Source organism: Aegilops tauschii, chromosome 5 (genome assembly GCF_002575655.3).
Source record: "Aegilops tauschii subsp. strangulata cultivar AL8/78 chromosome 5, Aet v6.0, whole genome shotgun sequence".
NCBI classification, from domain to species: domain Eukaryota; kingdom Viridiplantae; phylum Streptophyta; class Magnoliopsida; order Poales; family Poaceae; genus Aegilops; species Aegilops tauschii.
In genome coordinates, this window is record NC_053039.3 from 544,413,106 (window position 1) to 544,424,852 (window position 11,747).

An 11,747-nucleotide genomic window follows, 5' to 3' on the forward strand; every position below is an offset into this window, starting at 1 on the left:
CCGGCAATAGGCGAACTATATATGAACGCCAGATTTGAGGTTAGGACGATAGGGACGTGTTAATACGAGCAATAGGAGCCGGCAAGGGCAGAGGCGATGTGAGCCGAGGCAGCCGGCGGGGCTAGCAGAGAAGACACATGAGAATGAGATCAAGATGGAGGGATCCTTGGAGATGCATCGGACACGGGATAAGGAAGCGCCGGTGTATTGTTCTGATTTGGGAGTGGAAGAGCAGATCGCCTTACAATTATTGTTGGTTAGTGAAGACGAAGAGAAAGCGATCGATGTTAACTTGGGTACCAGCGGATGGGTAAATGCCAATTGTTCCGCAACTTCGCCGGCGAGTCCGGTCCGAGGTTGCGGAGCGAGAGCGAGCGTCGTAGACGAAGTAGTCGAAGTAGTCGAAGTATGCGAAAGTAAAATGACACAGGGAGATGGAGGAAACCAACTTTATTAATCAATGATCAGGTGTTACAATGATGGCTCCTCGTTGCTTTATATAGGGGGTAGGTGGTCAAGGGATAAGTACCCACTTAGCAAAAAAGAGGGGAAACGGGAGGGGCCGGCCCGTGCGTTTTGCACGCGGCCGCCGCCACCCCTCCGGGTTGACCCGGTTTCCCAACACTCCCCCTTGGGTAATTATCCGTATATCCATGCCTCAAAACTCTGAAAAACCCAGTGGGAAAAAATGTGGAGAAAGAGCACACAGTATACGTTGTTGTATTGCACGAATTGCCTCGTCAAAAACCTCGTGTGAGAAACATCAGGAAAACTCACTCAAGGGAAAAAGAGTACAATCCACTCAACCATCAAGTTGAGTACTCGATCATCAGGATTGAGATTTTAGCGACGAGTTTGTGAAGTTTCTCCCCCTGAACCTTGCATCTCTCTAAGTCTCATCATACCGATCCCACGCACACACCTCTCTAAGGTTGATGCTGGTAATGATTTAGTGAACATATCAGCAAGATTGTCACAGGACTTAGTATGCAAAACTCTCACCTCGTTCAACTGTTGCAGCTCATGTGCATAGAAGAACTTGGGACTAATATGCTTTGTGAGGTTACTCTTCACATAACCCATCTGGACTTGTGCAACACAAGCAGCATTATCTTCATAGATAATGGTAGGGGTTTGTACGGTGTTCAGCCCACATGTCTGCTGAATGTGGCCGATCATCCGCCGAAGCGATACACACTCTATTGACGCTTCGAATAGTGCCATGATTTCCGAGTGGTTCGTGGAAGTCGACACAAGTGTTTGCTTGGACGATTTCCAGGAAAACGCAGTTCCACCACAAAGGAAAACATAGCCAGTCTGCGATTTGCAATCATGCGGGTCCGACAGGTACCCAGCATCGGCATAGCATATAATAGATAGGTCTTGATTCCTCTTATAAAATAGACCAAGATCTTTGGTCCCTTGCAGGTACCGGAAGACGTCCTTGACACCTTTCCAATGTCTTTTGGTAGGTTCAGAACTGTACCGAGCAAGCAAACTGACGGCGAAAGCAATGTCTGGTCGTGTACAATTTGCGAGGTACATGAGTGCTCCAACTGCACTCAGGTAAGGAACCTCTGGTCCCAGAGTTTCCTCCCCCTCTTCCTTTGGCCTGAACGGGTCCTTGTCTGGCTGTAAAGATCTTCCGACCATCGGGGTCTTAGAAGGATATGCCTTATCAAATCCAAATCTTTCCAACACCTTCTGGGTGTAGGCCGACTGGTGCACTAGAATCCCATCAGGGGAATGTTCAAGTTGCAGACCTAGACAGAACTTGGTTTTACCCAAATCCTTCATCTCGAATTCCGACATCAGGTAGGAACTCGCTTCCTCAATATCCTCAGGTGTACCGATTATGTTTAAATCGTCCACGTACACCGAGATTATACAGAATCCATCTTGGGATCGCCGTATAAAAACACATGGGCAATCTTTATTGCTCGTGTAGCCCTTCTCATGAAGGAAATCACTTAAGCGATTGTACCACATTCTACCAGACTGTCTGAGTCCGTACAGTGCCTTTTGAAGTTGAACACTGTATAGACCCCTATTTGCTCTATCATGGTTCGGAACAGGGATACCTTCTGGAACCTTCATGTATATGTTCGAATCCAAGTTACCATATAGGTAAGCAGTGACAACATCCATTAGTTTCATTTTCAAGTCCATGTTTACTGCCATCGAGATCAAGTATCTAAAGGTAACTCCATCCATGACTGGGGAATAAGTCTCCTCAAAATCGACACCTGGTCGTTGAGTGAACCCTTGAGCAACGAGCCTTGCTTTGTACCGTACTGCCTTATTATTTTCATCTCTCTTTCGAACAAAAACCCACCTATGGCCAACAGGGCGAATGTGGGGAGGAGTTCGACAAACTGGTCCGAACACCTTCCTTTTGTTGAGAGATAATAATTCGGCAGTAATTGCCTGCTGCCAATCTTTCCAATCCGACCTTTTCTTGCAATCAGCGAGCGTGTTAGGCTCAGGGTCAAGATCTATGATTGAGGCAATTTTCGTAGCAAAGTTGATGTCGACAATCACCGTTGCTCGGTTCAGGGACTCCCCCGTATCAATATAATTTATGGCCATTTCGTCATGGAGCGCATCAGGCGCAAACACTTGCTCTACCAAATTTCCCATTATGGGAGCAAGGTCTTTTAGATTTCCCGCGCCGATGTGTGCGCTCACATCTCCGCTGGGTGTTTCCCCTATGGGAAAGTTTAAGTCCCGAATTTCGTGCACTGAATTTTCCGTACTTGTGCCAGGTCTCGACTGGCTCCCCGTTTCAATTTGGGGTACTTTGGCGACAGGCTGTGATAAATCTCTCTTATCCTTTTTCGTCGGGCGTCCCCGAGTACTTGGGATTTGAGAAGCCGGATTTCTCGTCCTTTTAGGCCTTTGGACGGGAGCGGGCATACCATCATTTTTCTTCGGTATTTCAACCCTTTCCGGTGCATTGCGCGCGTGCATATGCGATTTTGTCATAGTCTTTAAGTCACTAAAGTGGTCGGGCAGTTGATTTGCTAAAGACTGCAAATCTATTATCTTTTGGACTTCTCTCTCAGTCTCAGCAGTGCACGGGTCATGAGCGTGGATCCCCGTGGCTTGCCACGTGATTTCTCGACTTTTAGCATCAAGGGGTTGATTCTCTCCCCCTAAAGTCGGGAAAAATCCTCGTCAAAAATGCAATCAGCAAAACGAGCCGTGTGACAGTCTCCTGTCATGGGGTCCAGATACCTGATTATGGACACAGTCTCATAACCAATGTATATCCCCGACTTACGGAGCGGGCCCATCGCCGATCGCTGAGGGGGTGGTATTGGTACATATACCTGGCAACCGAACCTACGAAGGTGGGAAATTTTCGGTGCCGACCCTTGCGCAAGTTGAACAGGAGAGTGGATGTTGTAGGCCGACGGTCGAAAGTTGATGAGATTAGCCGCGTGTAACACTGCGTGGCCCCAGCATGTAGTTGGTAAATTACGACCCTGAAGGAGCGGTCGGGCAGTGAATTTAATTCTTTTAATCAATGCCTCGGCAAGTCCATTTTGTGTATGAACATGTGGTACCGAGTGCTCAACTTTGATTCCCATTGCCATGCAATAATCATCGAACGCCTTTGAAGTAAATTCTCCGGCGTTGTCCATTCGAATAGACTTTATACGATAATCCAGGAAATTATTCCGCATTTGTATGATCTGTGAGATCAATTTTGCAAAGGCATGGTTCCTTGTCGACAGCAGGCAAACATTGGACCATTTAGAGGAAGCATCAATGAGCACCATGAAGTACCGAAACGGCCCCGTGAGGGGCTGAATTGGACCGCATATGTCCCCTTGGATACGTTCCAAGAACGCGGGGATTTCATCCCTCACCTTGAGGGGTGATGGCCTAATGACTAACTTCCCCTTAGCGCATGCGGAGCACACGAAATCATCAGGATTCGGGAAGTTCTTCACGTTAACATTATGGCCATGCGAGTTGTTAATTATATTTCTCATCATCCTAAGTCCGGGGTGGCCTAACCTATCGTGCCAGAGGCAGAAGAGTTCAGAGCTTCTAAAGACGGTCTTGAGGGTAGTGTACACGGGCGGTGCTACTATCTTAGTGTAGTATAGCCCTGTGTCAAACGAAGGAAGCCTTTCGATAACATGTTTACCACCTGCATCCCGCTTTGTGATGAGTAGGCATTCCTTGCCGTTTTCATCATCGGTCTCAACATGGAAACCATTAGCGCGGATGTCTCTAAAGCTCAATAGAGTACGAGTCGACTCCGGGTACAACAACGCATCATTAATGAGCAAAGTTGTTCCCATGGGGAGTATAATAGTGGCTCGTCCGGAGCCAACTATGTGAGAACCGCAGCCGGCGATTGTCATAATACTTCCCGGAGATCTTTTTAATGGACTCAAAGTACTTAGTTTCGCGTAAAATGGTATGAGTGGTGGCGCTATCGGCAAGGCACGTTTCCTCCATGCGGGCGCCACACGCGTTCTAAAATATGACATCTAATTAATGTAATGAGGAAGAAAAATACATTAAAAATAAATGCACACATCTCAGAACATAACATGCTATCATGTATAAATAATGGAATAAATGAATAAATGTCATCCAATCGCCAAAGTAAAGAATAAGTTTATGCTCTCATAGAGCTTACAACCAAATCGAATTTATTCAATTTTATTGTATCAAAGCACGGAATCGTGATAACCAAAGGGGTATGCTAAGTGGACTCGGTGAAGAAGCCATTCACTTCCGCCGCAATCTCCATACTAGTGAGCTGATCCTCCTCAGAAATTATCTTGGAGGCAGCATCAATGTCTAGTGGCGGCGCCGCCGAGGCGGCCATGTGGTCAACCTCCATGGCGACGTGGGCCTCGGTAGAGACCGCCAAAGCTGCCGCGATGGGCACCACGGGGGTCGCCTCTATAGGCGCAGCAAGGGGAGTAGCAATCATCACGGGTGCCGCCATGGGCGCCGGTGGAGCTCCCTCCTGAACCAAGGCGAGGTGCGTCTCACGCGCCTTCCGAGCCTTATATGCATCAACGACCTCCTGTGGTGCGCGGCACTGGCGGGAGAAATGCTCCACCGAGCCACAACGGAAGCAGTCCTGAGGCCTTTGCCCTCCCTTGCCCGGCTTGTTCTGCTTAGCTGGGGCGGGGGGGTGAGGGCCCTTCTTCTTGCCCTTCCGGCCCCTCTTCTTCTGTTGAGGCTTGCGGACTTTGAGAGCGTTCACCTCCTGGCGAGAACTCCCCCCAAGTGGTTGCGCGACAAAGTTCTTTTTGAGAACCTCGTCTTGCGCCTCCGCCACCTGGAGGACGTCAATCAACTCTGAATACCTCGTGTAGTTCCCCTGGCGGTAGTTCAGTGAGGACTGGACCGCGTCGGGGTGGAAAGTGGATAGGGTTTTCTCAATCTTCTGGGAGTCGGTAATCTCAGTACCACACAACCGAAGAGTCATACAAATCCGGTGCAGAGCCGAATTGTACTCCCCAACCGTCTTGAAGTCCGCAAACCTCAGACGGATCCACTCTGCCTCTGCACGTGGCTTCACAGTGTACTTCAGCCGCTCGAACCGCTGCTTAAGAGCGGTCCAAAGGCCAGAAGCACTGCGCTCAGCCATATACTCATCTTTCAGAGTAGGTGACAGGTGATGACGGAGAAAGTGCAGAGCCTGCGCATTCTCAGTCTCGAACTTGGGATCAGTGACGGCCAGCTGGGCCCCCTTACCGATCGCCCTCAGGAGGGTTTTGCCCTGGAGAAAGATCTCGCAGTCCGAGGACCATGACAGGTAGTTCAGCCCTGTCTGGGCCAACTCAGGAAACTCCTTGTGGGCAATTCCGGCCATCTGCGATTTATGCAAAAATCATGAGATTACAGCGGGTAATCTTTTGCACAAAGCGATGTTGATAAACTTATTCAATAAAATGACGTTCCACTATTTAAAACATGCTATTATATGACTTACTAAATGATTAAGAGTGCTAAACAATTAATCTACAGCAGTAAAATCATACAATAATATCATGTTACAAAAAATAGCATGTTAAGCGCATCTAGTATGGGAAAACTAGCCCAAAAATTGAATTCCCGAGGTATTTTTAAGCCCAAATACGCATTTCCAGCGAAAACAGACAGTCCCAGGGGGCTACGCGAAAAATTGCTGCATGAATAAAAAAATCACGCGAAAACTGAAAATACAGGGGCTAAACCGCAATTTTTATGCGACAGCCGGCGCCCCTCTTCATTTTTTTTATAGATCCCCATGGCGCGCGGCCCATCTAGGCCCAGCAGCCAGCGCCTTCGCTTTTTTTTTTATTGTGAGAAGGCATCCCCTCAACCGTGGCCCATCCGGCCCAGGAGCCAGCGGGCCGGCCCATGCGCGGCGCTGCCTCCTGCACGCAAACGGCACTAGGGTTTCCCCTGGCAGCCGAGCGGCGGCGGCGGCTCGCACGCGGGCGCGGCCGAGGCTGGCCAGGAGCGCGCGCTCGCGGGAGCGGTGGCCTGTAGCCAGCAGGGCCAGGCGAGGCGATGGCCAGTGGCGCCAGCGCGGCCTCGGCGCGCGGCACGGCCACGGCGCGCACGCGGCGGCGACCTCCAGTCGGCAGGGCCGGGCGAGGCGATGGCCAGTGGCGCCGGCTCGGCCACGGCGCGCACGCGGCGGCGACGTCCAGTCGGCAGGGCCGGGCGAGGCGATGGCCAGTGGCGCCGGCTCGGCCACAGCGCGCGGCGCGCGGCGACATCGGCGTCCACGGCGGGCAGCACGGCCACGGGGCGGCGCGCGGCGACCTCCAGCCGGGGCTGCGACCAGCGGAGCCGCGGCCAGCTGGGCACACGACGGCGCAGCCAAAGGCAGGGCACGGGGCGGCCAGCTCGAACCCCGGCGACGGCAGCCGGCCGTGCACGGGCTCGGCCGGGGCGACGACCGGCGCAACTACGGCGGCCACGCCACACGACGCGGCGTCGAGCCGGCCATCGAGACGGCGGCGGCGGCGTCAGCAGGACGCGGTGCAGCGTGCTTGGTACGGCGTCATCTGGACGCCGGCCTCGGGATGCGGATCTTCGTCGTGTTCGTTCGGAACTCCGACGGCGCATGGCACATCCGGTGCATTTGCGGCGGTACCGCGACCATCTGGGTCGCGATCTGTACCGACTCCCTATAGTGCAGTCAACAAGTCCCTCGTAGTCCAAGAACATCGACATTGGTCGGCGACGTGTTCGTCCGCTCGGTTCTTGGGAGGAAAATCTGCACCATAGGTAGATGTATCCGAAAAGAAAAAACTAATCGCAAAAACGGAATCGTAGGAACGAGAGTAATCCATTTTTGCAAAGAGTGGGAATAGGATCTTATACCTCCGCGGGATCGACGAAAGCCTGCGTGATGCAGGCTTGACGCAGGCTTGACGGAGAGTTTATGGAGCGAAGCGTGCTGATAACGTGTTCCGCAACTCCGCCGGCGAGTCCGGTCCGAGGTTGCGGAGCAAGAGCGAGCGTCGTAGTCGAAGTAGTCGAAGTATGCGAAAGTAAAATGACACAGGGAGATGGAGGAAACCAGCTTTATTAATCAATGATCAGGTGTTACAATGATGGCTCCTTGTTGCTTTATATAGGGGGTAGGTGGTCAAGGGATAAGTACCCACTTAGCAAAAAAGAGGGGAAACGGGAGGGGCCGGCCCGTGCGTTTTGCACGCGGCCGCCGCCACCCCTCCGGGTTGACCCGGTTTCCCAACACCAATGAGTGGTGCGCCCGGGGATCGCTATTGACTGTTGGTTATCTGTGACAGTTTCACGCGCCCATCGCGGCTATGTGGCCCGTGCTTGGCCGAGAGATAGGGAGAAAATCGTTTTTGGCACATCGCTGATGTGGACAGTGTGCATGGTGAGAGAATAGGAAGTAGTGGAGAGCAATTTCTTAAGAATGATAGATGGGTGACCTTTGCAAAGAGTACCCTCTAATTATAATTGTTAGTTTTTTTGAGATATAAAGTAGTAGTTCTTTTTTCAGGGGAGCGGCGGAAGAGGAAAGGTCGGCAAGCCGAGCCGATATCTCCTCACATTAGCAGCCCATCCATGTAAATGCGGACTGCAAAGGCCCAACGGCTGCGCAGTGTTGGGGAACGTAGTAATTTAAAAAAATTCCTACGCACACGCAAGATCATGGTGATGCATAGCAACGAGAAGGGAGAGTGTTGTCCACGTACCCTCGTGGTTCGAAAGCGGAAGCGTTAGCACAACGCGGTTGATGTAGTCGTACGTCTTCACGATCCGACCGATCAAGTACCGAATGCACGGCACCTCCGAGTTCAGCACACGTTCAGCCCGATGACGTCCCTCAAACTCCGATCCAGCCGAATGTTGAGGGAGAGTTTTGTCAGCACGACGGCGTGGTGACGATGATGATGTTCTACCTGAAGGAAATACGCCCTAGAGCCAATAATAAAGTTATTATTTATTTCCTTATATCATGATAAATGTTTATTATTCATGCTACAATTGTATTAACCGAAAACATGATACATGTGTGAATACATAGACAAACAGAGTGTCACTAGTATGCCTCTACTTGACTAGCTCGTTGATCAAAGATGGTTATGTTTCCTAGCCATAGACAAAGAGTTGTCATTTGATTAACGGGATCACATCATTAGGAGAATGATGTGATTGACTTGACCCATTCCGTTAGCTTAGCACTCGATCGTTTAGTATTCTGCTATTGCTTTCTTCATGACTTATACATGTTCCTATGACTATGAGATTATGCAACTCCCGTTTACCGGAGGAACACTTTGTGTGCTACCAAACGTCACAACGTAACTGGGTGATTATAAAGGTGCTCTACAGGTGTCTCCAAAGGTACTTGTTGGGTTGGCGTATTTCGAGATTAGGATTTGTCACTCCGATTGTCGGAGAGGTATCTCTGGGCCCACTCGGTAATGCACGTCACTATAAGCCTTGCAAGCATTGCAACTAATGAGTTAGTTACGGGATGATGTATTACGGAACGAGTAAAGAGACTTGTCGGTAACGAGATTGAACTAGGTATTGAGATACCTACGATCGAATCTCGGGCAAGTAACATACCGATGACAAAGGGAACAACGTATGTTGTTATGCGGTCTGACCGATAAAGATCTTCGTAGAATATGAAGAAACCAATATGGGCATCTAGGTCCCGCTATTGGTTATTGACAAGAGAGGTGTCTCGATCATGTCTACGTAGTTCTCGAACCTGTAGGGTCCACACGTTTACGTTCGTTGACGATATAGTACTATGAATTATGTATGTTGGTGACCGAATGTTGGTCGGAGTTTTGGATTAGATCACGGATATGACGAGGAACTCTGGAATGGTCCGGAAGTAAAGATTGATATGTGGATAGTAGTGTTTGATCTCCGGAAAGGTTTCGGAATCCATCGGAAGGGGTTCCGGATGTTTCCCGAAATGTTTGGGCACGAGAACACTTTATCTGGGCCAAAGGGGAAAGCCCACGAGGTTTTGGAAAGCGCAAAAGGAAGTTTTGCGGAGTCCAGGGGCCAGACGCTAGGGTCCCTGGCGTCTGGGTCCAGACGCCGGGACCCTGGCGTCTGCCCTGGAGTCTGAGAAGGACTCTTGCCTTTCGGGTGAAACCGACTTTGTGGAGGCTTTTACTCCAAGTTTCGACCCCAAGGCTCAACATATAAATAGAGGGGTAGGGCTAGCACCCAAGACAGATCAAGAAACACCAAGCCATGTGCCGGCAACCCCGTCGCCTCTAGTTTATCCTCCGTCATTGTTTTCGTAGTGCTTAGGCGAAGCCCTGCGGAGATTGTTCTTCACCAACACCGTCACCACGCCGTCGTGCTGCCGGAACTCATCTACTACTTCGCCCCTCTTGCTGGATCGAGAAGGCGGGGACGTCATCGAGCTGAACGTGTGCAGAACTCGGAGGTGCCGTGCTTTCGGTACTTGGATCGGTCGAATCGTGAAGATGTACGACTACATCAACCGCGTTGATATAACGCTTTCGCTTACGGTCTACGAGGGTACATAGACAACACTCTCCCCTCTCGTTGCTATGCATCACCATGATCTTGCGTGTGCGTAGGAATTTTTTTGAAATTACTACGTTCCCCAACAGTGGCATCCGAGCCAGGTTTTATGCGTAGATGTCATATGCACGAGTAGAACACAAGTGAGTTGTGGGCGATATAAGTCATACTGCTTACCGGCATGTCATACTTTGGTTCGGCGGTATTGTTGGTTGAAGCGGCCCGGACCGACATTACGCGTATGCGAGACTGGTTCTACCAACGTGCTTTGCACACAGGTGGCTGGCGGGTGTCAGTTTCTCCAACTTTAGTTGAACCGAGTGTGGCTATGCCCGGTCCTTGCGAAGGTTAAAACAGCACCAACTTGACAAACTATCGTTGTGGTTTTGATGCGTAGGTAAGAACGGTTCCTGCTCAGCCCGTAGCAGCCACGTAAAACTTGCAACAACAAAGTAGAGGACGTCTAACTTGTTTTTGCAGGGCATGTTGTGATGTGATATGGTCAAAGCATGATGCTAAATTTTATTGTATGAGATGATCATGTTTTGTAACCGAGCTATCGGCAACTGGCAGGAGCCATATGGTTGTCGCTTTATTGTATGCAATGCAATCGCCCTGTAATGCTTTACTTTATCACTAAGCGGTAGCGATAGTCGTAGAAGCATAAGATTGGGGAGACGACAACGATGCTATGATGGAGATCAAGGTGTCGCGCCGGTGACGATGGTGATCAGGATGGTGCTTCGGAGATGGAGACCACAAGCACAAGATGATGATGGCCATATCATATCACTTATATTGATTGCATGTGATGTTTATCTTTTATGCATCTTATCTTGCTTTGATTGACGGTAGCATTATAAGATGATCTCTGACTAAATTTTAAGGTAAAAGTGTTCTCCCTGAGTATGCACCGTTGCCAAAGTTCGTCGTGCCCAGACACCACTTGATGATCGGGTGTGATAAGCTCTACGTCCATCTACAACGGGTGCAAGCCAGTTTTGCACATGTAGAATACCCAGGTTAAACTTGACGAGCCTAGCATATACAGATATGGCCTCGGAACACTGAGACCGAAAGGTCGAGCGTGAATCATATAGTAGATATGATCAACATAGTGATGTTCACCATTGAAAGCTACTCCATCTCACGTGATGATCGGATATGGTTTAGTTGATTTGGATCACGTGATCACTTAGATGATTAGAGGGATGTCTATCTAAGTGGGAGTTCTTAAGTAATATGATTAATTGAACTTCAATTTATCATGAACTTAGTCCTGGTAGTATTAGCATATCTATGTTGTAGATCAATAGCTCGCATTTAGCTCCCCTATTTTATTTTTGATATGTTCCTAGAGAAAACTATGTTGAAAGATGTTAGTAGCAATGATGCGGATTTGGTCCGTGATCTGAGGATTAACCTCATTGCTGCACAGAAGTATTATGTCCTTGATGCACCGCTAGGTGACAGACCTATTGCAGGAGCAGATGCAGACGTTATGAACGTTTGACAAAAACTCGGTATGATGACTACTTGATAGTTTAGTGCACCATGCTTTACGGCTTAGAACCGGGACTTCAAATGTTTTGAACGCCACAGAGCATATAATATGTTCTAAGAGTTGAATTGGTATTTCATACTCATGCCCGTGTCGAGAGGTATGAGACCTCTGACAGTACTTTGCCTACAAGATGGAGGAGAATTGCTCAGCT

At 49.6% G+C, this 11,747-nt stretch overlaps 2 protein-coding genes across 2 annotated transcripts; both read right to left on the reverse strand.

The window, feature by feature from the left end:
• Window positions 1-926: 926 nt before the first annotated feature.
• Window positions 927-1,653, reverse strand: LOC123494116 (secreted RxLR effector protein 161-like). Its single transcript, XM_045228796.1, has 2 exons — window positions 1,003-1,653; window positions 927-938 (listed from the first exon to the last, which is right to left on the reverse strand). The coding sequence occupies exons 1-2, from the start codon at window positions 1,651-1,653 to the stop codon at window positions 927-929; spliced, it is 663 nt and encodes a 220-aa protein (XP_045084731.1).
• A 3,073-nt stretch (window positions 1,654-4,726) lies between these two features.
• LOC109765196 (uncharacterized) lies at window positions 4,727-5,851 on the reverse strand. The gene has a single exon (XM_020323978.3). It carries the CDS (start codon window positions 5,849-5,851, stop codon window positions 4,727-4,729), a length of 1,125 nt encoding a protein of 374 aa, XP_020179567.1.
• Window positions 5,852-11,747: the final 5,896 nt, after the last annotated feature.

Excerpts from the sequence above, each read along its gene's own strand:
- LOC123494116 (XM_045228796.1), bottom strand. The coding sequence starts at position 1,653 with ATGGTCGGAAGATCTTTACAGCCAGACAAGGACCCGTTCAGGCCAAAG.
- LOC109765196 (XM_020323978.3), bottom strand. The coding sequence starts at position 5,851 with ATGGCCGGAATTGCCCACAAGGAGTTTCCTGAGTTGGCCCAGACAGGG.